Source organism: Pezoporus occidentalis, unplaced genomic scaffold, assembly GCF_034315485.1.
Source record: "Pezoporus occidentalis ecotype Australia unplaced genomic scaffold, CSIRO_AGI_Poc_V1 ctg114, whole genome shotgun sequence".
NCBI lineage: Eukaryota > Metazoa > Chordata > Aves > Psittaciformes > Psittacidae > Pezoporus > Pezoporus occidentalis.
The window spans coordinates 2,627,746-2,653,571 of record NW_026912929.1 but is presented as its reverse complement, the minus strand read 5'-3'; the positions used below and the strand labels follow the sequence as shown (position 1 = coordinate 2,653,571).

Below are 25,826 nucleotides of genomic sequence, written 5' to 3'. Positions count from 1 at the left end.
AGGCTGCTTGCTTGGGGTTTAGGGAAACAAACAGGGGCAGTAAGGAAAAGCAGGCCATGCAGAAGCAAACTGTCATGATTGCCAAGAGAGTGAAGCCTGGGGGAAGCAGATGAGGAGAGGAGACTGTGCAGACTCTGTTGAGCACTTGCGGTGCAGTTCAGCCGTTCCAGCGTGTGCCTGTATGGGGCTTGGTACTATGTTTTTCAATAGCAGCCTCTCATGCAGTTAAAATCTGGTTATTGAGGAGGTGCAGAGGGAGCTGAAGCTGCAGCAGCCGTGCAAGAATACAGCCTGATGCTGAAGCAGGGATTTAGAATCATAGAATAGGGTTGGAAAGGACCTTAAGATCATCCAGTTCCAACCCCCCTGCCATGGGCAGGGACACCTCACACTAAACCACGGCACCCAAGGCTCTGTCCAACCTGGCCTTGAACACTGCCAGGGATGGAGCATTCACAACTTCCCTGGGCAACCCATTCCAGTGCCTCACCACCCTCACAGTAAAGAACTTCTTCCTTATATCCAATCTAAACCTCCCCTTTTTAACCTGTTGAACCCATTACCCCTTGTCCTATCACTCCAGTCCCTAATGAAGAGTCCCTCCCCAGCATCCCTATAGGCCCCCTTCAGATACTGGAAGGCTGCTATGAGGTCTCCACGCAGCCTTCTCTTCTCCAGGCTGAACAACCCCAACTTTCTCAGCCTGTCTTCGTACAGGAGGTGCTCCAGCCCCTGATCATCCTCGTGGCCTCCTCTGGACTTGTTCCAACAGTTCCATGGCTCTAGGGGTATTTGGAGAGTTTGGGAGAGGATTATGCCCTGCTCACAAGACCAACAGGAGCAGATGGTGCCCAGGAGCGGTGCTGGGATGGATGGGTTTCCTCAGGCAGGGATGATGTGTGAAAGCTTAGGGAAGGCTGATGGTTTTATCACCGAATTGTCCAACATCTCTTCTCTTCCCAAATGCACTGACATCTGAGTTTCAAAAGTGCTTTTCTTTCTGTTGTCAGATATGTGCTAAGAATTTATAGACAAATGGCTTTAATTACTATAAATGGATTAAATGATTTTGTATATATGCCCGTAAGCCCTGTCCCTCATGTTCAAAGTGTTTAATTTTATTAAGCACTTTCCTTTTTGTCTCACTATAGCTACATGTATTAATTTGATTTTTGTTTTTAAAAGCTGCCTGGCTCTGAATTTGCTTTTAAATCCACAAATAAAAGCCTCAGAGCTGGAAGTGTATTTTTCAAGAGCTTGATAGACTAAGTGCTAAACTCATTGAATGTTTAGCAGGCTAAATACAATCACTCTATTGGTTGGCAAACCTGACCTAAATGATTTGATGTTTATGATGCACGCACACAGAATGGATTTCCACTGTTAAAGGCACTTACAGATGACCTTTAGATGAGATCTCTGGGTGGACTCACTCAATAATCTGAGTCCCTGTGCCAGGTTTGCACTTGTAGGCAGTTTGGAGAACACAGAGCCTGGAGGAGATGTCATCCTGGGGAGGGTGTTGTCAGTCAGTGCACGTGGGTGCAAGGTTAAGAGCTCTGGGATAACTCGTGGCTGCAGTGATGCTCCGCTGTGAGATGCTGCTCATGCTTAGCTGAATAAAAACAGATGCTCGCAGTCTTGCTCATTAGCCAGTGATTCTTCTCAGAAGAAAACAGATCCAGACAGCATGGTGCTAGAGATTCAGGAGAGAAACCCCTGCGCTGTTGGGTGAGGAAGGACCAAACTGACTCTGTGCTAAAGGAGCGTCAGTGAGAGCAGACAAGGGACCTGGTCCACTGTGGGGCGCTTCAGAGGAGACCTGTGGCATCGTGACTCGGTGTTGCAAAGCCACAGTTCCTGGGACAAGGGATTTCCAGATGATTGCTGTCAGGCTGCAGCAGATTCCTGCCAACGTGTCTGGGCTGGGGTTAGGGTTGAAGTTAAAGCAGCTGTGTGCCCATGAACAGTCTGCCATGTTGGTGTCATGTTTAATTTAAGAGATTCCACACTCTTGGCGTCTTTTCCTGTGTCGGTGGCCCTCTGTAACTGCCTTAAGCAGCAGTGATCAAGTCCCTTTTGTTCTGGTGAGCTGGAGGCAGCCCTCTGCTGCTCCTCTGTTTCATCCATAGGTGCATTCCCAGCCAAGAGCAGCCGCTAAACAACTAAACATTGATGCTAAGCAAAGCATTCCTTGTCATGTGTAAAAGGTGTTGAGCCCTGTCCCAGGGAGGGCAGCAAGGTGGGAAACAGCACAAGGAGGTTTCCCTGGTACTGTCAGATAACACTTATGGGGCCCCTATGGGAAGCCTGTGGCTGGATGGAGCTTCTGCATCTCACACAGCAGACTGCAAATGGTAATGACATCTGTGTGCTCTCAGCATGGCTCAGTCAGGCCATGGGCACAGGATGCAGAGGTTTTTATGGGGAAGGGGTGGATCTCTGCCACTTTGCATCAAGTGTCATGAGGTTACGTAAGGATGTTGCTGCTGCTTGACGCACTCTGCTGTGTTCAGAGCCAGGATGAGGCTCTTTCCTACAACCTCCTGGCTCATGCTTCTTACCTTTTCTTTCTTATTTCTCCTTCCTGTCTGTGGCGATTTCTGCCCTCCTGGGTGCCATCAGTCAAGGTGCAGAAGAGTGACCACCACCACTGCTGGGACCCCTGCGTCAACTACTGTCACACCCACCACCCTGGGCACTGCAAGACACCCACTTGGAACCAGGCGGCTGGACAGGATTACTGCAAATGTAACCTCAGTGCATGGCATTGCCCCCATCCCTGCATATGTTCATTTATGTTGTGTCCCTCCTTTTCCTTAATACCCAGCTCCATAGCCTGCCTTGTCACTTGTTTCCTTCTTGGTCACCTGGGTCTGTTTCCACAGGTCCAGTGTTGAGGTACAAAATCAGTATCTGCAGCCCAGCACAGACCTGGTAACTGCAACCAGAGCAGGGTGCTGGGCAGACCCATGCTCCCATCCTCTAACCCCACACCCCAGTGCCTGGTTTCTTATAGCAAAAATGAGTGGGACGAGGAAGGCATCTCTGCTGCTGTGTGGGAATGCGATATGACAACACACCCAGCTCAGCCCTGATGCCACACAAGTTAGCAACAGGATTTTGTCTGCTTCAAAATCTATAAACCCACCTCCTGCAGGACGCAGGCTCTGTGCAGCCCCAGGTTTCTTGTATATGGCAATAAGATAGGGAGGAGGAAACATTGCAGTGTCCGAAGCAAACAGGGCAGCCCCACTGGCCCAGCAGCTCAAGTTCAAGCTGTGGTTTCTCTTTGTATGTATTTAAGGTTCATTAGTGCCATCGTGCCAACCTCCTGTTGGCTGCCCTGCATCTGTGATGCATTTCTCACCCGTTGGCCTGAATGCTGCAGTGACAGGCAGCCCAGCACACCAAAAAGCAATGTCCATTTGGGGTCCAGGCCCACCCTCACAGCTCTCCTGGAGCTGCAAGCCTATGACAAGGTCTTGTCTTGAGTCCTGGAGCTGTGAAGGAAGAGGTGGTCTGAACCCTATAGGTGTTTGATGAACCCTGTGAGGTGACCCCACTGCTGCACCTCGTAGTGCGTGCCCTTAACACGCTCTGTATTTCCCCAGCTCTGGTGGCTGCCAACTTCTCGTCTCCCACCATGAACGCACAGGGCTTCCCGTGCCAGAACTCGAACACGCTACCTCGCAGCTCCCACCCCATGAGCCCCCGCACCACCATGCTGAGGAGGAGGCAGAAGAAGAAGGAGCACAAGAGCTCACGTAAGCATGATGGAGGGCTGGGTTGGATGGGGTGTGCATGCTTGCCTTGCTGTCCTTAGCGTTGACCATAGCCACGGTGTAACCGCAATCTCAGCACTGTCAGTCACTGTCTCCATCACTGCCCCACCAAGGTCTGTGACCAGATCTGCTGCACTGACCATACCCTGACCTTCTGCCTCTCTCCCCCTCTCAGTGTCACTGGCCTCCAGCACAGTGGGTCCTGGCGGGCAGATAGTCCACACGGAGACGACGGAGGTGGTGCTCAGGGGAGACCCTTTGAATGGCTTCGGACTTCAGCTCCAGGGAGGCATCTTTGCTACTGAAACCCTGTCTTCCCCACCTCTCGTCCGTTTTATTGAGCCTGACAGCCCGGCAGAGAGGTTAGAGACCTTGCCCTTGGATGCTGATGGTGCTGCTGCTGAACATTTCATGGTTTGGTTTGTTTTCTCTCCTCAGAGGCTCATTTAGATATTTACTCTCATCCTTGTAATATCTCCCATTCTTCACTGGGCATGGTTTACTGTCACTGCCATTTCTGCACTCGTCGGCTGACCGCGGCCTCCCTCGCATCCCAGGTGAACGTCTTGGCACCAGGCTGCGGCTGTTCTGGGAGGAGGAGGAGGAGGAAGGGAGCGTGTGTCTGTGTGAGAGTGCCATTCCCATTCCTTGTTGGGGTTCTTTCTTGTTGGAAAGATACAGCTTTTATCTTGGTGCAGAAAGGGGAAAGATCTAAACTAATGGGTCCAGCAAAGCGTTTTCTGCCTGGTTTCATCGTAGTAGAGCCTGGCTATGTAAGTTGTCCTTAAAGCCAAGGTTTTGATGTGCAGAGGAGGGCTCTGATTGAGGTGCAGGTAGGTACTGCTTTTAAGCACTCTTGCTTTCAGCTTTACAATGCTGGGAAAAGAGCAGAATGGAGGAGCAGCATTAACTGCTGCGTGTCACTCCCTGGGATACTGGGAGCAATGACTCCTCCAGGGAAGTCTTGGAGGGCCCCATCAGAGGGGGTGATGTTTTGTGTCCCTAAGCCAGCCCTGGCTGGGGACACAGACATGGGGGAGTTGTACAGAAGGGAAGGTGTCTGCAAAAGGAAATGCAGGTCCTTGCTATGCAGAGCAGCTTCTCCAGGCGGCTGAAGCAGAGGCTGCTGTTTGTAGGAAGAGAGGGACAAGGGGCTGGCAGAGAAAAACACTTGTCCTGACTATGCAGGTTAAAGGAGATTTCAGAAGCCTTTAGTGCCTTTTTGTTTGTTTAAAAATGAAGGTGATGGTGTTTTTATCCTCAATTACCAGGGTGAACTTGGCTCACCTTGCAAAGCACCAAACTCCTTTTATAAAAACAAAGCCTGCTGTCCCAGGGGACAAGGGAGATGTGCTGAAATCCGCCTGGCTTTGCTTTATCCTCATGCCAAACCTGGAGCAAAAGCAGAGACTCGCAGTGCAATCTTGCTTGGCTCTAATGTTTCACCCAGGCTGCTCTCCCTCTCTCCTCAGCAGGACTCGTGTTCTCTTGGCTGCTTTCTGGTGCCAGGGAGCAATCTTCCCTGCGTTCGCAGCCTGCATTTGATTTGGGGATTAAATCACTGCAGTGTATTTAGTCCTCCCCTAGACCATGCTGCTCTTCTGAGCTGGCAGGGAAGCAGCCTTTCCTCCCCACCTTTGATGAGTGCTGTGGGCTTGCAGCAAGGTGGAAAAGGCAGTTTTCATTTCACTTTTTGTTTCTTGCTGCTCTTGTTTGCTCCATCCTTTCTAGATACCTTAGTCCCTGCCCTTGAGAGGTTCTGCTCTACCTACAGCCCATTAGAGCTGTTTTTCTCCCCCATACCAGGGGCTCTCGGCTGAGGCTGGGCTATGCTCTTGTGCTGCAGTTGTTGCTCTTTGCAGAAGAGGGTGAGCAATGGGGGCACAGGGATCAGGATTAGCTGCCAGGGTTTGTCTTGCATGTTCACACACCCCTGTGCAAGACCTGTCAGTCTGAATGTGCTGTTGTACAAGTGCATGATCCACAATAGCTTTGTTCATACCTGGCTTGCCATGGAGGAGCTGCCTCTTGGGTATCTAGCAAGTCTGAGTAGTATTACCAGGGAGGAGGATGGCATCACCCTACTTTCAGGGAGGCTGAGCTGCCTCTCATGTATTACTACTTCATGGCATGCAGTTTGTAGCAAAAGCTCTTGAGTTCCTGACTTGTGATTTGGTTTACAGCCAATAGCCTCTAATAACTTTCCTGCCCCACCTGTGGTTTTGTTTCCTGGGTGCAAGATGAAGCCTTTGGGCTCTAAATGGGACAGTGATTCAGCCCCTGTTATCAGCAGGTTGGGTGGAATAGGAAGATGGCTTTGTTGTCTTGGAACATGCACTTTTTGTGTCTTTCCTCCCCCTGCTGTCATTGATGGCAGTGGGAGAGTATCTGGCTTCTCCATCCAGGTATCCAAAATCAATGCTTGCTGCTGAGTTACATGTTTTCTAGCTCTGCTCAGACACAGTTGTTTGATCATGGTACTTCTGGCTTTTAAGCATGAATACTTTGTGAAAGGAAGATTTAGCAGCTGGGTGACAGCAAAGCTTTGATCTTTTGGAGCTGGGACCCCCCCCCCCACCACCACCAGCATGCACACACCGATGAGCATACGCACACAGATGTGCACATCTGACCTGTGCAGGCCAACTCCAACACAGGTAAAGGCACAATGGATGGGTTTCTGCAGCTGGTGATGTGTGGCTGTGGTCACAGCTGCTGCCGCTCACCCCATGGCTGGAGGGACCATGCAGATACTGATGATGCTGAGCGAGATCTTCAGTGCATATCCTGCCTAAGGCTTGAATATGCACTGCTCTGCGTCTGGCTGCTCTGTTGCTGTCTTTAAGCCTGAGGAATGAGTTATGACAAAAATGCAAATCTCTGCAGCCCCAGGGAGACTTTCCCATCACGGACTTCAATGCATCCGTAAGGCTGTCTTTCACTCCAGGAGATGCCTGTACTCTTGTTCTTTCTGATTTGAATGCACTTTTCTCATGATCTCAAAGCGCTTTGTGAGCTCTGATCTTAGACTGCACATCTCCAAGATAAATGCCCTCTCTTCGGGAAAGCCATCCAAAAGGTTTGCATAGGACCTTACAGCAGAGCCAAGGAGAGGTTTGCAGGAGCCTTGGCTCCGCAGGCCTTACTTCCACCACAAGAGCACATGTCAAGAGGAAACTGGTGTCCCTGGAATTATTGTGAAGGGTTAACAAGGCACGCTGGGTCTCTTTGCACTCAGAGAGGGAGCCAGAAGGTTGTAGCTTCACTCCACAAACTTTTATAAGCCTGCAAGACCAGGGCTTCAACAGCCGTGATTGACTGGGGCTAATAACAGAAGAAATACTTTTCACCTATGAGAGCTATTGGCTGTAAAACACCCAGGCAAATCCACCACGGGTGAAGAAACACAAGAAATGGGTCTTTTGTGAGGAGGCAGCTCAGGTGGGAAAGGTGGCAAACGTTTGCTTTGATGCTGTGTAAAAGTATCCTGTGATCTCCCAGCCCTCGTAGCTGAAACAGTGGTGCCAAAATGGAGTGTGTCTTGTGTGAGCTTGAAATGACAGTGATGACTGTGTGAGGCAGCTGTCGGTGTCTCTGAAAGGTGCATTGTGGCCATAGCAAGAGAGCTCTTGGTGCTGGGGTAGGCATCTCTGTCGTGCTTCTTGCCATCTTCAGATCTATAAGCGGGTATTTCCAAGTGCGTCTGTGTGGCTGCATAGCCACAAGTCCAGTAAAGGAATGTAATTAAACTTGATATAATTTATTCATAAGGGTGGATTCATTTATACACCATGGAGCTGTCTGTCCTAATCCAAGTCTCCTTGGGCAAACAATTCTGAATGGACGTCTCATAAAATAGCCAGTGTTTCTCCATGGATGGCATGGACTCAGGCAGCAGTGTAAATATACTGCAAGTTTAATACCTTCCTACCAGCAAAATAACCTCCTTAGGCTCTCTCCAAGCTTGTTCATATCTCAGCTTTTGATGGGCCACCAGCAAAAAACTGTTGTGCTTGTGCATTTTTCTTGCTTTTGATTCTTCTCTTCTTAACCTGGCCTTTTACATAACATCCTGTTGTTTGGAGGTGAATCATACCGTGCCAGTGTCCATTGCCTTTGATGTTGTCTTTGTGTGCCTGGAAGCTGTGGTACCACGTTTTCTTACAGTTGAATTGGGTGTGAGTGATGAATAGTGGCTGGAAGGGTTTAGTAAAAACCAAGCTGTCTACCATGAAGTATGAGTGGAAGCTGACATGTAGAAAGGGGAGGATGAAGGATGTGCTTGATCATTAAGAAGAAGGGGACTAAAAGTTCTCTGGAGAAGGCTCAAAACAGGATAGCTGATGCCTTCTGGGAAACCTTTGTGGTAAACCAACTCCAAATATTGAGGTGAACCCTAGATTTGTTCCCATAACCCTCAACCTATTTTGGAGACCAGTCTGTAGCTCCTGTTGATGGAAGAAGAATGGTTTCCTAAGCTCTGCTCAAGTGGCAGCCTTGTAGACAGGCGATGAGCAGAAAAGGTGTGGTTATAACAAACAACTGGTGGAGAGTATGGAGAAGAAGGAAGATGAGCAATTGCCCATGGCCAGCCACAGGGAACACTGCACTTGGTTTTGTAGAGCCATGGGCCAGCTCAGGTTAACTGTGGGAGATCCTGTCTTGCTGATGTTGCAGTGTATGTATCAATAAAGGAGAGGGTGGTGGATAGTGAATGTAGTGGTTCATGTGTGAAAAAGCCTTGCCTATGAATAGAGGGATCCCAAGAGACAAACCATGTATAGCCAAACCATGGTGTAGCAGCATCTCTCCAACGTAGCCTTGCCATCGTTATTTTCTTCCAAATTAACCCCCCCTGCTGATCTAAACCAAAACCCCCAAAGGGCCAGCTGTGGTGAGCTTTCACATCAGAGTAATATTGGTCTTTTGAGGCAGTTAAAAGGTATCAATGTACATTTGGCTTCCAGGATTGCAAGGGATAAATGATTATCCAATTTACTGAGACGTTTCAGTGGATTCATTGGATTGTAGCTTCAGTATTAGGCATATATTAAGCAGAGGAATCTGTGATTTTCAGTGCCATTGGGTTTCAGAGTGTGCGGGCACATGGAAATAGGGTAGGATAGGGTCGAAGGGCGCATGCCCTTGCATTTATCACTCTCATCTCTTGGCCATAATGTTGACTTTTAGAAAAGGGAGAGTTAATTTTATTTACCTTTTTTTTTTTCTGGAAGTTGCAGGAAATGTGCCCTAAAAAGGTTATTTAGGAGCAAAGTATGTCTGAACACAAGCAAACCACAAGGGTTTGCTGCTTTGTCGCCTTCCAGAGGCTCTTGGCATTGGGATAGGCATCGCAGAATGAGTTATCTGCCCTTTGGGCCACTTCTGCAGGATTTGTCTCTACTCTGTGTATCTTGTAACAGATTTGCTGGGCAAAGTAACTCATGGCTGGCTGTGGGGCTGTTTTTTCTCCTTTCCTTTTTCCCTGCCTCCTTGTTTCCCTTTCCCTCTTTTTCCCCAATGTGGACTGCAGGTGTGGGCTGCTACAAGTAGGAGACAGAGTCCTTTCTATCAATGGCATTGCGACTGAGGACGGGACTATGGAGGAAGCGAATCAGCTCTTGCGTGATGCTGCGCTCACAAACAAAGTGGTGCTCGAGATTGAATTTGATGTTGCAGGTACGTTGCCAAAGGGCTTGCTGCTCCTCACTACCTGCAGAACTCTGCCTGGGGCTTTGCTAACCCATAGGAGGGACTTTATTCTCATAAATACAAGAGGTTTTCCCTGCAGCTTGGAGGGAAGAGCAAGAAGACCTTGTGAGACCTTTGCCATTTCTTGTTGTCCTCTAATGTGCACTGAGATGGAGGGTACTTCTGATCCTTTCATAAATGCCCTGTGCTCATTTGGCTGACAGAAGCCTAAGGAGTGGATAAAAAGGCCACCTGCACTTTAAATATTTGGTCATTAATATGATTAATATTTATGTTAATTCATAGCCTTGACACAAGGAGGGAGCCCAAGGTACTGGCTGGGGCTAGAGTGCAGCTTTATATTGAACCAGAAAAGAAATGACATTGTTTTCCTTTAACATTGATAGACTGCCTCGGTCTTGAAATGCAGCATGATGTGAGCACTTCACTTGATGTTCAGAACATGTATTTTTAATGAGAATCCAAATTTTAACCTAAATTCTTCATGGCCTCAGATAACGACCTTCTTTGAACCAGTAAAGCTGAGCTTTATGGGCTTGTTTTCCTTGGGTCTGAAGAAACCATTCATGCAACTGAAAACTGTCTTTTTCTCCTCTTTTCTTTCTTGTCTGTTTTTGGGTTTATAGAGTCTGTTATACCCAGCAGCGGTACTTTCCACGTTAAATTGCCCAAGAAAAGAGGAGTAGAGCTTGGAATTACAATCAGCTGTAAGTATTGCTCAGACTTGTGCTAACGGTTACAAGAACTGTTGCTTTCCACTCTGGCACATCAGAGGGGTCCCAATGGAGAGAGCTTTGATGATGTGGGGTTTCCTGGTAGCACTCATAGTGCTTGTGATTTATCCCAAACTGAATTAGATGTGCGGCTCCTGTCTTCACAAGCTGGTGACTGCAGAGTAGAGCCGCTGCATGAAGGGCTGGGGCAAAGGATGTGTCTCAACCGATCAGTTGGTCTGTGCTGCAGACTTATATAGTTATATTATATGATATTGATATTTAATATTATGTTTACTTCCTTGCTCACAGTTGTATTATGTTCCTTTTAAAGAAGTATTGCCTGGGTCTGGTGGGACTCTTGCAGGGCAACCTGGAGGGAGGAGAGCAAGTGTGAGGTGAACCCGCAGCTTAAAGGGTACAGAAGGGAAACTGCCAAGAGGAGGAGGAGAATAAAGGGCGTAAGAGGTGGGGGAAGAAGGCACTTGAGGGTTCGGGAGGGTGCTGGGCAGGGTTTGCCAGGAGTCGTTGCATTGACTAACCCCAGCTGTGGTGAAGGAGGTCCGTGTGTCAGGACTTGGTGGGCACTGAGAGAATGAGACATAAACCTTCTTCCCTTTCTCTCCTCACTCTTCATTAATTATCTTTCCCTCCTGAAGTGTGTTTGTAATTTAAAGGCCTTTTGGCCTCTTTGTAGAGGATGCTGTAAGGAGACGAGATGGGCAGATCTGTCCCAGATTTTTGGCTAACTTGGGGTTGTTGTTATGCCTTGCATCTGTGAACTTTTCCTTTCTGATCCGTCTTTCACTGGTGGGTAAACAGAGTTGAATCATCTCAGATTTGCCATGCCTGGAGGCTGCCACCACCTCTGAGCTGAAACAAAGCAGCTTGTGATGGGATCTTGCAGTGATGGGATCTTGCGTCTAAGCCCTCAAAGCATGGACCCAGCTGTGTCTGGGGAATGGAGTTGCTAGGGACACTTTAAAACGAGAATTCATTAAAATAGATGAGTTGTTTGCAATTACCTCTTGGCATTTACAACATTAGTTAGCGAGTTAATTGCAGGTCTCCTGGTCTAAGTGGGGTTATTCTCAGGAGTGACTTGAACATTGACAGCAGGGTGGCTTTGCGCCCTGTGTTATTTCTTCTCCCTCTTCCCAGCTTCCCCTATTCATGCCACAAGGGTAATCCTGAGAAATAACAGCACAGTGTTTAACATTTGGCTTGGTAGCAATTACTGTCTGAAGACATCAAAGTGCTTTCTGAGGGCAAGGGGGTTACCTGTACTGACATTTCACTGGTGGGGGAGCTGGACACAGCACAGCATCCCAACCCATGCTGGGTTCCCAGCCCACTGCCCGGCTCCCTGCGCTGGCATTATGATCTCAGGTAGCAACCTAGGATGATGGATCTGGTAGCAAAAAACCTCTGGCTTGAGCATGGGCTGGGGTTTAACCCCATTTAAGCTTCAAAGCTTAGTTTGTATCTGGGGCTGGTGAGCAAAATGACCCCGGGAGTTGCCAGCAAGAGTTTTAATTTGAGGATTCTCACTTAAATGGGATCTGTCTCAGATGTGCATTTACACTTCAAACGTAGTTATATGCTGAAAAGTTTTTCATTTGAAATCTGTTTAAAGAATCGATTTTGCACACTGTTTAGAAACCCCTGCTACATAAAGAGAAACTCACCCCTGGGTTTTAAATAGTTGGGTACCCGTTAGCCAACTACAGAGCGATTTTTAAACACTAAAATAGATCTGATCTCTCTGATTGTTCAACATGTTTGCAGAACATTGTTTGAGTAACGCATGCGCATAAACTTAAGGTATATTTCAGTCCTTTGCTGAGTCAAAGCCAAAATTGTATTTACAAACGGAGCAAAAGACAGCCATCCAGAAAATGTGCAGTGGCAAGGATGAAACGCTACTTGAATCTTAATTCTGTTTTCATATACTGGTCTGTATAAGCGTATGTGCACATGACCCTTAGCAAATTAGATCTTAATTTTGTCACTCTACCTCTGACCAGGCAGGTAAATATACCAGTTTCAAACATTAAAACCAAAGCAAACAGCTTTAAGGTAAGTACCTCCTGCAGAGACATGATGTGCGTGCAAGCGGCAAAAGAAAAGAGGTAAAAATAACTCTGTTTTGCTGAGTTCCTCCTGGTTCTGCAGATTTGAATGCTTGTATAGCTCTAGAAACAGCTTTTACAGCTTTCCTTCTGACACAGTATTGTTTTAAGGTAGGGGACTTGGTTTACTGGCCTCCCACATTGGATCCCTGGTCCCTACTCTCTGAAACAGGGGCAGGTTAAATAGATGACAAGCTGGAGAGGGGTCAGTAGAAAGACCCTCTATGCTGTTGTGGCCACAGAATTGGGTTTGTTCCTAACCTTTGTGGTCCAGCTGCACTGTAGATGAAAGATGAGTTGCATTGGTTGAGGTTTAGATCTCGCGTTAGAAGGCTCATCTGTAGTTAATTCCTGTGTCTGGGAAGGTTTGCTGCTGCCTTCTTACAATGGGCATAAAGTGTTACGACCTCATCAGAGGAGCACTACAGAAATAAAAACGATCAAGTTCTTGCTGTGCTGTGGCTCTCAGAGCTAATTGGAAGATGGGCCTAAGTAAAGCAGTGAGGAGAGCAGGGTTCTTGATGGATGCATTGGAAGAATTCCTGTAGCGGAGCTGGCTGCAGGAGGAGTTATAAATCTGCTGGAGAGCCTCATAAAAAGGCTGAAAACCCAGGAGGTTTCTGTATGAGGTTCTGTCTTAGATGAACATACAGGGAGGTTCTGTGCTTGCTCTTGGTGAGGGGCGGTTTTCCATAAAGAGAAAGCTTGGGATGGGTAAGCCCCTGGTTGTGATCTATGCACACAGATGGGTTTCTTCCCCCTGCTTAAGCACAGCGTGGCAAAGGGATGCATAAAATCAAGATGCACTGTGCAAATATATGCATATACGATTATTTCCTCTTCCATTCCCCAAAGGATGAATAGGAAATCCAAGGGGTGAGTCTCTTACTGACTGTGCTTTGTATTAATGTGGCACCTCAGTGCCCTCAAGCCTCACTTCAGTCTCCTACATTTGCTAAATGAGAAGTAGCAAAGCAAACCACTGAAGCTGCTCTGTTTGCGCTGCTTCTGTGCACTTCATCCAGGGGTGAAGGGGCAAGAAACCAACAAAATTGGTCTCATTTTCTCCATACTCCATTGGCTCAGTTTCTGTCCAAGGCTCCGTTTGGTTGTAAACCAGTTGCTTTGGTTGCAGAGCAAAGTGTGAAGTCCTTTCAGCTCCGTGTGGTTCAGAGCTGAGTGGGCTGTGGAGTTCACTTGTTTGCAGGGACCTCTGAGGTCCTTTGAGTGGTGGGGATGAAGAGATTTTTGACACAGGGATGTGAACGGTCAGTTCTTGTTAGCCTGAAAGGCTCATCTCCATTAACAGAACACATGCCTTAAGTGCTCTAATCTTGCTGGCTGCATTCAGTTCTAATGGCACAGTTTATGCCTTTGTAGGTTTTCTGTAAATCTCTCACAAATTAAAATCTCCAGCAGTGAGAAGCTAATAGTTGTGCATTATTGTATGTTCAATACCTAACCTCTTAAAATAAGATATGGATTTGTTATTAGCCTCTGCAAAATGGTGGTTGATTACACAAAAGATTGCTCTTTGTGTCTGGCTGGGTTTTTTTGGTCTGCCTCAAATAGCCTCTCCAAGGGCTGGTTGTGAAATTTGCTGCAGGGTACAGGTGTGTTGGTGTTGCTGTTGAAACAGGTGTTGGAAGTGCCATTCGGTTTAGATGTGTATTAATGCTTTATATAGTTTATCAAATTACCTTTATATATCTTTACAAATCAATTCCTGTGCCCTTGGCATGAAGTACTGCAGATAAGGAGTAAGCAGTATATCTGCTTGCAGGCGATAAAACCGGATTTTAGGTAGATAGATGACTTTGATTAAGTCACTTAAGCAGCGTAATCACTGTCCTAGTGAGGAGATGGATCTGTTGAGCTGAGGAAATCTAGCTTTGCTGGTGCTGGATTAGCCTGGGACCTGCCACCAGCCCAGCAATGTGCCCAGCACATCACTGCAGCTTCAACTGAGATGTGCGGCTGATTGACTCTGGTGCTTTTACCAGAGTGGGATGTTCTGTCCTGGTTTTGCTGCCTGGAGATTTTGAGAGGAAATAGATCTGCAGAGGGGTAAATATCCTGCTGGTAGCACTGGTGATTTATGCTGCTGCTGCTAAAACTAATGAATGATAGTGGGAAAAGCTGGGCACTGGGATTTGATTTTCACTTTTGGTAATCAAGTCTGATTTGCTTTAATTCCTATTCCTTAGCTATCCTGAGTTTATTTGCTTTCTAATTTTGTTTGGTTTTCCCCATGTATAAATGCTTCCTTTCTTAAATGTATTCTTATGGCATTATTATGGAATCATAGAATAGTTAGGGTTGGAAAGGACCTTAAGACTATCTAGTTCCAACCCCCCCACCATGGGCAGGGACACCCCCCACTAAACCATGCCACCCAAGGTTATAGTTTCTTTAATTCCACCTTGGCAGGGAGCTGCTTTGGCTTGGTCAATAACGAAGGGCATTTGTAACAGGCTGATGCGTGTGAGATGTGCTCGTGCTCCTTGGAGGGGAATAATTTACCAATCGGAGTCATTATGCATTCTATTAAAACCACAAACTGGACATGTGTTTCTGGCCCTGTCATCCATCACAGAGTAAATGCCAAGTGAGCCAGAATCCCAGCAGAGGTGGCGAGAGACTGAAAGCAATTTATAAAAAGTAAATAACAGTATTGATCAATTCACGTTTTTATCACTGCTCTGTCACCACTGCCAAGCAGTGGTTTCAGTCTGAGTTTCTTCCCCACTCCATGCTTCTGCCTTCACCAGCTGTTGATTTATAGAGCTTTCTCTGAGCCACTGGAGCAGATTTGAGCTATGGTTTGTACTGATAACCCCCCAAAAAATACAGATGGATCTGAAAAAGAGCTGCTTCCAACTGAAGTGGTTTGCCCTGGCACATGGAGGCCATGACCAGAACCGCTGCTGAGAAGAGAGCATGGTCATGGGTTTCTGCTCACCAGCTTCTGCCTCTGTGCCTCGATCCATCTCTCCCCCTGACTCTTTTGCTTCCGTCTCCATCGTACAGACAGGAAATCAAGACCCCAAAGGCAAGTCTTGGTACCCAAACCATGTCTTCCTGCAGCAGAGGTACCAAGGCAATGTCCTTTGAAGAGAAATAACCACACTGACAGCAGAAATAAATGGATAAAAAGACTTTATTCATCAGTGCAAGTATCTTAATTCCAAAGGCCACAGCTCTAATAAAATGATAATGTCATTTAATTTATTTTTTAATTGTAGGCAAATCGGTTTATCTAAAATCTCACCAGAGATCTGCATATCTAATGCAGGTCTAATGCAGATCTAACGCAGCCCCAGACTGAGCCACCACTTCAGTGAATCATAAGATCATAGAATCCCAGAATGGTTTGGGTTGGAAGGGACCTTTAAAGCTCACCCATTTCCAACCCCCTGCCATGGACAGGGACACCTTCTACTAGACCCGGTTGCTCGAAGCCCCATCCAGCCTGGCAGAGGGCTGCTGTTTATTTCCATATGGGTACTCGGATGGCAGGAACAGTCGTATGCAACGACTCTTCCATTTAACTGAAGCCTCAAGAAAAGCCATTTGGAAAGCACAACTTCCAGGAAAGCCTGCAAACAAAACCCAGACTCATTTTTCCTAAAACTTACTTAGTTTCCTCCTGGCTCTTGGTTTGTCACTTTTGCTTCTGAAACAGAAGCTTGTGCTGTGTTCAGTGCTGACACCGATTGCAAAGCTGCAGAAGGATGAGGTCTCACTGTGCTCAGAGACTGCCTGCGGGCAGGATCCCACCACGTGTAAGGCAGACACTGAGATAAACACCATTTCTGCAGGGCTGGGGGAATATCATTGTCTATACTTGCCTTTTGTTTTTGCTTTCCCCGCTCTTTGCTCTTTTGAGTGTCTACAGTCTTTGGACATACTGTTGTGGCTGTGGCTGGGTCAGGTTTAGAGATGGTCATCCCCATCCCAGCACCAGGACTGTGGAGATCCTCCCTAACCTCTTTCTGTCACACTGCTTCTGCTTTGAAACCAGTAAACAACCCTTGCAGTGAAAAGTCTTTTTGCTAACCTGGCTCGTTTTGACAGAACCAGGCTAGGGAGCTATTACACATGCAGCGATGCCAGCCCGACCCAGGGCTCAGGGTGTGCTAACAGGGCCACCCATCACTGCTGCTTAGACCATAGCATTCTACACCTCGCTCAGCAGCAAATACATCTCCTATATTGAGCAAGAGAACAGCAATAGTAATCACAGGGTGATACATCTCTGTCCCCTGTGCTGTTAGTCAATGGTGTGTGGCCTTCTCAATCAGAGGGGGGATTTCTGCGTTGATTTTAGCTGCTGTATCCCATCCTTCCATCCCACTGCTCAGTTCTCCCAGTGTGTGTCTGTCTATCTGCTGGCTGGTTCATGCTGTGGACAGGTTGAATATGAGCCCTCAGTGAATCTCCATAACTCATCCACTTCTCTTTGACATGCAGACACAATCTGAACGTGAATGTCCAGACCAAAACTGCCTGGCACTACGCTCCAGTAAGGCACTGGGAAAGATGGTTCTTCCAGGCTGTGTGTCATTCAGCAATCACATTGTTGTGTCCATTACAAAATCAGTTACACTCTGCTCTTCACTGTCTGACCTAACTTTTATACTCAGCCCTGCCACAGCTGAGATTGGCTGTCTTTTTGCTCTGTTCAGTACAGAAGGTTTACTTCTGTAAACCTGGCAGAGGATATCCTTACAGGTGACAGGCTAGCACATATGTTTTTAAACCTCATAAATGAATGCAAACAACAGAAAAAATCTAGGGCAAGGAGGTTGATAAGAGGAAGAGCTTATTCCTTTATGTGTGACACTGTGGAGTGCCCTCTAACTGCTGTTCAGGCAGCTGGATCTGTGTGTAGTCAATGATGATGTGCTTCACAGATGTTTTAATCTCTGACCTGCACCTGATCTGTTCAGATGCAGCAAGTTTCTTCCTTCCTATGCAGGGAGAGAAGATCTGTCAGCTTTAAATGGGGTGATGCAATTCCCGTGGCAAGGCGAGAGGGGATGATGTGGCGTGAGAAGGATGCTCTTGGCATATGGTTGGGGTGCGGATGGCAGAGAGGTCAAGGGGGTTTGAATCATAAATCTCTTGGATTTCTCAAGACAGCAGCAGGTCTTGCAGGCAAACCTGAAAAAGTGAATGCTCTCAGAGATGTGAACTCACATCTCTTGTGGGCTGAAAAAGCTATCAGGGTCAGGAGAGAAGAGCTGGAAACTACCCCTTTCCAGCTGCAGCACTGAGACCAGCCCTGATTTACCTGCTTGTATGTTGAAGTGATCCGAGGAGCTGATCCAGCTGGAGAACAGTGGTTTATCTTGTTTTTCCTGGGTTATTTTCCACTTGGAAGATTACCCAGCCCACTTTCCTTTAAGAGCACAGAAATGCTCATATTAATCACAGCACTGAGTGAGGTACTCCCTAGGCACCCGTGCTAATGTCGGATACTGCCACAGTCATTGATTCACTTGCTGGGAGGGTCAGAAATGTGGGTGAGCTGGTTTTTAACAGTGCTGGGATGAGGCAATCCCACCTCTTGCTGCTGGATACCACATGTTCTCCCCTCAGGAGGAGTCTGAAGGGAGCAGCTAGTTAATGTGGGCAAAGGGCAACCAACAAACTTTTACAGGGATTTACTGCTTTTTATTCCTGGTATGGCTTCACAGCATTGTTTTGTCAAAGGAATATAAATTCCCTTTCCTTATGACTCCTTCTCCCCATGAACCACCCCCATCCTAGATAACAGACCCAATGCCAAGCTTTGTACCATGTGTCTCTCTTGCAGCTGCAAGCAGAAAGCCTGGGGAACCTTTGATCATCTCTGACATCAAGAAGGGGAGCGTAGCACACAGGTGAGTGCAGAATCCCCCATCAGCCAGACCCACTGAAAAACATTCAGCCCAGTAATAAGAGGTAGAATGAAGCCCAGGCACTAGCACATGGGTCTGTTTTTTGCCAGCATCAAGGACATATCAACCATAGAGGTTTTTCTTAGACCAGAGTAGGGTTTGCAAAGAAAACTGTATTGAAGGGAGTTGAGCTAATGGAGAAGGTGGGCAGGCCACTGATTCAGATGTCTGCTGACCCTGTAAGAGGTGGATGTTTAGCATTTAAGAGCATGTAGTAAATAGCTTCATATAACCCATAAGGTGCTGTGGCTCATCAGGTAGTTTGCCATGTCTCAGTTCCTGCTCAGGTGAACGGAGTGAGTGAATTATGAGCACTGATGAACTGTGCAAATAACTCAGGGTTTATTGACTTCACCTCTGATCCCAGCACTTCATAGCAAGGCTTTCAAAGGAATTCAGTGCTGCTACATGGTTCTTTTTTGAGTGCTCATACAGGAGTTTCCATAAGAGGTAGCATATCTCCCAGTTAAACATCAGGCATTTTTTAGTGCTGTAGGTTACCCAGGCTGTATATCTGATCTTCCTGCCTTGTTCTGTGTTGAAGCATGCTCTGCACAAGCTTCCTTTCTTTAAATTACAGTTATCCCAGACCCTGTTCATGGTTGTTTCTCAGATCAAGGCCAGCAAGAAGTTAATATTGTCATTGCCACCGCAGGACTGAATGTGTCACGGGACCTAAAAGGCAAATACAAATGTATTTCTAGTTTTCTTTTCCTTTCCACGTAGAACTGGCACCTTGGAGCCCGGAGACAAGCTGTTAGCCATTGATAACATCCGACTCGACAATTGCTCAATGGAGGATGCTGTGCAGATTTTAAGGCAATGTGAAGACCTGGTCAAATTGAAGATTCGGAAGGATGAAGATAACTCTGGTACAGAAATCCTGATGCAAACTGGTGCCTGTCCACTGTAATGACATTTCCCAATAGGTAGTGCAAACTAACAAAGATAAGGGCTCTGCTTGTCCGGTCACCACTTTCCAATTGATTATAGTCTATTTTTATTATTCTGCCCTTAAATAGAGTCTGGAAGGTTAAAATCCAGGTTGGTCTGAGCATGGCTGACAACCTCAGGCTTTCACTTCTAAATGCTGACAGTCTTTCCTGGGACCTATTTCAGTGCAAAATTCACCATCCCTGTTTTCTCTTTCAGATGAGCAAGAGACAACTGGTGCTATTATCTACACAGTGGAACTGAAGCGCTACGGTGGCCCCTTGGGAATAACCATCTCCGGGACAGAGGAACCTTTCGATCCTATTGTCATTTCGGGCTTGACCAAACGAGGGCTGGCAGAAAGGTGAGGTCTGGGGGCAGAAGGGTTGACTTGATATGGGATGGGATCTTGGACTTTGCCCAGTCTTCCCTCTTCTTAAGTGTTTTAGTCTGCTAAAAAGGAAAGGTGCTGTGATGGTACCAAGCACTGTGAAGCAGGGTGGTTGGGACAGTGCTGTCAGGGCAATGAGAGTGGCTTAAAGCAAGGCACTCTGGAAAAGTCAGATCCAGTGAGTCAGTTGAATGCAGCAGCCAGGAACTTATCTGCCCTTCTTCCATGGGGGTGCTTTCCTGGTCTGTGATTTCGCTTCCATATCTTGCATGGGGAGAGTGCCCATAAAACCACTTCTGTCTGGGACTTGCCTATTCCTAAACTACAGCTTATGGCCATGGCAGTGCTCTGTCCTGGTGAAGCCAGAGATCTCAGGGGTCTTCTGGCCCATTCTTGCTGATTGCTTAGCCTGTGCATGTGGAGATACCTCAGTGCAGGGCTGACGTGCCTCAAGCAGCAGACATTTATACTGCATGCATGTAGGTGCAGATTTACCTTCAGCAATGAGGACTGTTGACTGTGTGCGTGCCTGTGTCTGAATCTATGTGCCTCTGTGGGATTTAAAGGATCAGGACAATGCTGAGATATAAGGTGGAACTGTGTCATACACTGTATCATAATTAATCTGTCTATATGGTAGCTGTGATTTGTAAATAGATCATTTCAGCAGCCTAGAAATGGCAGAACAGCAGCAATTAGGTGCAAAGTGCTAGACCTTGGGCAGGTTTGACTGCAGACCTGGCCTTTTGGTTCTTTCTGTTTCAAGGCCACACTCCCTCTTAGCTGGGCTGTAAAAAGCCCAGTGCCTCACTCTGCACTGGGTTCCTTGAGCTCTCTACATGCATGCTGCTGCACATTTCCATTGCTTCTCTTTGGTACAGAAAGCAGAACATTAGCATCTCCTGAGAAGTAAGAAAGAGGGATGGACTTTATTAGTGATTCTTCTCTTTGGGGATTTTATATCACTGCTTGCTGCTATAGGATTCAGGCTTTTCCCCTAGAAAATAATAGCCAGAGTATCTGAGGCTTTTCTGCATAGCAGTTCTGCACTGTAACTGCAGCCTAGACTGAGAGAGGTTAAAGGCAGAAAGCCCAAGCACTGTCAGGTGTCAGAAGACAGCTTGGTACCCTTGTTGCTCTCAATTCCCTTTGCAATGCTGCGGCTGTTCCTGCTTTGAACTCAGATACACATCAATGACTACTCCATGGAGAAACAGGTTAGTGCTGCAGTACCACTGGATTTTGAGGAAGAGCTGGCAGGCAGTAAGGGATGAAAAGCCTTTGGAGAAGAGCAGAGGAGCCACTCAGCGTGTTCACTGTTCCTAACTAACAAATAACAGTGCAGAGGAGTGGCGTGGGGATGGAGCAGTGCAGGGATTTCTCCGGATAACCTTGGCTCACTGTGGGGAGAGTGGGGAGCGCTGGGATGAAGGCTGCCTGCAGGAAAGTAAGGGTTTTTGAAGGGCACTGATTTCAACCCAGATCTGTGACTGGCTGATCATGGATCCTGTGATGGAGCACAGGACATATTTCAGCAGCACTAGCACAGGGTGGACCAGATCCCATTGTCTGATAAAGGGAACGTGCTGGCAGCTCATGTAAAGGCACTGGCCTGTGCTGCAGCTCAGGCTGCTCGCTTGGCGATGCGAAGGCAGGGTGTCCTCTGTGATCTGTCACACGTTTGTCACAATGGGTGACATGCTGTCTAAGCTGAAAAGGCTCCAGATCTGGATGATTTTGGGTTTATCTTGTCCTTGGAACATTTTTCTCCTTGTACGTGTCTGGTCTTACAGAAACCTACAAGAAGCAGCTCAGGCTGTTGGTTGGTGTTGAGCAGTGGCTTTCTCCCATGCGTAGTCTCAGTTTCCCCTCCTTCAGTGCCTGCAGGTAGCTTTAGCTTAGGCCATGGAGCTTGTTTTCTCTCTTCTTGGGAAAGGGAGTATGTCTGAACAATGTTGTTCAATGCTGGTCACAGTGTAATGGTTCTCCAAAAGCAATCTGGGGCTATTGCCGGCATTTTAAAGTGCCTGCCCATCCTCTGCTGCTGCCTGGTCAAATACATGGAGTAGCTGCAGGGTTTTGTCCAGGAGTGCTCAGCACCAACCCACGTTGACAGGGAGGGAAGGGTGGTGGCTCTGCCCATGTGCCATGTAAATCCCTACCATGTGCGTGCAGCCACCCCTTCTCCAGTGTGTGTCTGCAGCCCCTTTTACACCTTGCAACTCCTCTATTGCTGTTCCCTTGGGCTGGTTTGTGTTTGAGGTGAATTAGGGGCTGTTAGTGACAATGGAGAGGCACAAGGATCATTCGCTAGGAACAGCTTTCTCTGTCCCTCCTGCTCGGCACAAGGGTGCGGGGAGATGGGCAGATGAAAGGACTGGACCTTGATTTACTTCCCCCCCCTTGGAGAAAACCACCTTGCTGAACATGACCTTTCTCTTTAATAGTTCCTCTATTTTCCCCTGCTGAGGGACTTTCACAGTTTCTGCAGAGCAGTCGTGTTGCTCAGACACTGGCTGTTGGGCTACTGCCTTGGGTACAGGATGTGCCCCATGCTGGGTTCAGGGCTATAGCAGGATGCCCTCAGATGCTGAGCCCCTGCCGTGAGCCAAGGATCACCTCTAAACTGCCAGCAGTTAAGCTTGTCTTTTTTATGACCATGTAGATGAAACTTTGAAGGCAAATGCTGCTGTTCCAGTTTGATCTGTGATTTATTTGAATGCACAAGTTTTCCCTGAAGGCTTTTACAGGCTGATTTGGATGGGCCGAGACGGACATCTAGTGGCTGGTGGGACCGTTATGCGATGTCCAAGTATTGCAGCAGCAGCAGACCAAACAGCCCTGCCTGCTGTTTGCCTACGTTTCCCAATGTGGTGTGTATGTAGCAGATGTTTCCAAACAAAGCAGTGTGTCTACCAAAGTTTCATCGTTTGGGGAAAGATGAGCAGCTGTTTTGCCTATGACAGCACATGAAATCCCAGTTCTGCTGGAGAATTTGAAGATGTGCCTAAGAGAAGCACTTTGCCATAGAGAAAATGATGCTGCAGTTCAGATGTGCATCTCCTCCTGGCTCGATCACACAGCTTCCTGGTAGCTGAACCTTACAGCAGTGCTGGAGGAGGACAGGATTCCTGCTCTTGCTGGCGTTAGGGAGTGTGAGTGTGGTGAACTCGGTCCAGCCAGCAGCAAGCATGAGCTCCTGCCTTGCAGCCAGCTCTGAGCACATCCTGCTCTGCCTGGAGCTGCAGCAAACACAGGCAGTGAACCCTGTCTGTGGGTAGACACAGAGGGGAAGGATGGAGGAGAAGGGGGAGAAGTTTGTTCCTGGCTGTTGCCTGAGGATGTATTTAGCTGAGAGCAGAAGCCAGTGCTGGAATGCAGCTGTGCAATACAACACAGTAACTGCTCCTTAGAGTGCTGGTCCTGATGGAGAAAGTCACAGAGGTGTAGCTGTGTAGGGGTGAGCTTTGAACACATCATGAACTGATCTGCAACCAGTTGAGCTGCTGCTTGCACACACGGTCTGTGTGTGTTGGGCCGTTTTGGTCTTGTTTTTCAGTGGGTTTCTGCGTTTTTCTTATAGCTTATTTCCACCAGAGTGAAGCTGCCCTTCAGTCTGGTGGACGTCGCACACTGGAAATGCTTGTGCTTTTAATGTGTAGACCCTTTGCCTTAAGAAGTTTTGATCGTAAGCTTCTCTGCAGTCCCAGGTCTCAAGGGGCCTGGGATCTGAGGAAAGAAGACTTTCCTGTGCATATTTGTATGTATATACACAAGTGGAAGATGGGGAGGGACCCAGACTCCTGCTAGTGGCAATGAAGAGGAAATCATGGGTATGCCAAGGGAAAACCAAGACATATTTGAAAGTGCAGAGACTTAACATGCTATTGCTCCACGTAACAACATAACAGCCTGTTTCACAGAGGCAGAACGCTTCTCTGAAGGTTCTAACAGTGCCTTTTCTCTCTAGAACCGGAGCCATCCACATTGGTGACCGGATATTAGCGATTAATAACGTGAGCCTCAAGGGCAAGCCATTGAGCGAGGCCATCCACCTGCTGCAGATGGCGGGAGAGACGGTCACGCTGAAGATCAAGAAGCAGATGGAGAGTGAGTTGGGACGGTTTGGGGTGGGAAAGTGAAGGGATCCCGTGCGATGGAGTGGGTAACGCTGTGGGTTTTCCTTTGTGTGCTCTGGGAGGTGAGATGAGGGCAGCGGTCCGGGGCATGGCTGGGCACAGAGGGGGAAGGTGCGTGTTTTCTGACTCCGATGTAAACCAAAGGCAACACAGGGACTGTCTCTGGTACTGGGAAGAGAGTAGACAGCAGGATTAGTGCTGGTAATCATTTTCTGTCCGGATTGACCCCTTGTGCTGTCGCTGCTATTGCCTGTCCGTGAGGGTGTTTCACCCAGGAGTGAAGCAGAATTGCCTTTGCAAGTAGAAAAGTGCAGGGTTTTGTTGTTGTTTTGTTGGTTTTGTGGTGTCCCCCCCCCCCAAAAAAAAAAAGGAGCCAAGGGGACTCCGAGCTGGTAAAATCCATGGAAAAAACCCTCATCTTTAATCTGACTTTTTGAAACCAATTAGCAATAAATCTTTACCACCTTTTCTCCTGGCTTGGGGTCATCAGAGCATCTTTCCAAGCATCTACCTTCACTCTAGAGATTCCCTTCTCATTTCCATTCCAAGCTCCCTGTTGCTTTGATGCTGTTCTTTGTGACAGGGTATCCAAGAACAGGAGCATACTTAGTACAGGCAGGTCACTTTTGGGGGGGACAGAGGAGGGATTGGTGAAACCAGGGAACATACAAACTTCAGAGCCAAACAGAGGCTGTTTCATGAAGTTCAGAAAGTAGCTCATCCATTCTGGCTGCATTTCTGTCTCTCCCCACACCCCATATTTTCCATCTCTTTTTGCACCATGCTTCTGCAGTCTCTAGATTTAGTTGGACCTACCTGGCCAATAGCCCGTGGTGCCATGGGAATTGGAAGAAATACAGTGATCAAGCTCTTCCAAGCAAGCATGGCCCATGGGATGCCTGTCCTGCATCTGATGAAGTAGCATTGCTCCTAAACTTCTATAGACCTCAGAGCAGTTTGCAAACGTGTGGCAATGCACTTGCTTTACAAATCAGGTAATCGAGGCAGGGAATGGGGATTTAGTAAGCAGAGGTAGATGTGGGGAGCTCATTCCTTCCCAAGAAACCACACTCTCGTTCCCTGCAACCAAAGCACCTCAATCCTTGGTCTGAAATGCCCCTTATTCCCCCTGCTGACACTTAGCATTGTCACAGCCACTCGCTGGAGTAATTGACATGCAAGTGCCAGTTTCAGCCTTGTTAATCATTCTGAGAATGAAGCAGGTGTAATTGAAGTTTCAAGGTAATCTTGAGTTAATCATGGGGAGCAATCTTCTGAATGCTGGGAAAACAGGGACCTTCAGGGCTTTGTTTGGTAAAATAATCTGTCCTCATTGTCAAACGAAGACTTTCAGAGGGCTTTTCATCCCGATTTCTGTGAGTTGGAGATCAGGCTAACAGGACATCTAATCAGCAAGGACTCTAAACTATTCAGTACAAAGAAATGCTTGTGCTGAGAAACCATTCCATACATAGCTGGTACCTGAAATGGAATTTGATATAATGGTAATAAGGGCCTATTAGTACTAAAATAATGAAAGGGAAGGTCTGGGCTTCATCACCTGTATTCAACTTTCCATTTTCCAATCACTAATAGGGGGAAATTCAGCCCCAAAATACCAGGCCCAGGAATTCCTCATTGTCATGAAACTCTCTCTGGAGAGGCGGTGGTTAGCCTTGAGCTGATGTGAGGTTGTACATTCTTGGAAGGGGGCTATAGTTTCAGCTGTGACAGTCTGGGACCAGGTTGCATTGTTGGAACCTCATTAAAACAGAAAGTTTGCAGCCAGCACCGTGACTACGTAGAGTGGCAGAACAAGGGGGAATGGCTTCAAGCTGAAAGAGGGGAGATTTAGGTTAGGTATTAGGAAAACATCTTCTCTGTGAGGGTGCTGAGGCGCTGGCACAGGGTGCCCAGAGAAGCTGTGGCTGCCCCATCCCTGGCAGTGTTCAAGGCCAGGTTGGACACAGGGACTTGGAGCAAGCTGCTCTAGTGGAAGGGGTCCCTGCCCATGGCAAGAGGTTGGAACTGGATGTGCTTTAAGTTCCCTTCCAACACAAACCAGGCTGGGATTCT

General features: G+C 47.5%; 1 protein-coding gene across 6 annotated transcripts in view; it reads left to right on the top strand.

The window, feature by feature from the left end:
* Positions 1-25,826, top strand: part of GRIP2 (glutamate receptor interacting protein 2) — a 240,834-nt gene that overhangs the window by 199,108 nt on the left and 15,900 nt on the right. For all 6 annotated transcript variants that reach the window (XM_062636970.1, XM_062637007.1, XM_062636980.1 and 3 more), the window contains 9 exons: positions 2,626-2,751; positions 3,615-3,767; positions 3,961-4,147; positions 9,319-9,464; positions 10,124-10,204; positions 18,164-18,230; positions 19,014-19,159; positions 19,440-19,584; positions 23,582-23,721. In XM_062636970.1, the coding sequence (XP_062492954.1) occupies positions 2,626-2,751; positions 3,615-3,767; positions 3,961-4,147; positions 9,319-9,464; positions 10,124-10,204; positions 18,164-18,230; positions 19,014-19,159; positions 19,440-19,584; positions 23,582-23,721 (1,191 nt within the window). The remainder of the gene's footprint in view (positions 1-2,625; positions 2,752-3,614; positions 3,768-3,960; positions 4,148-9,318; positions 9,465-10,123; positions 10,205-18,163; positions 18,231-19,013; positions 19,160-19,439; positions 19,585-23,581; positions 23,722-25,826) is intronic.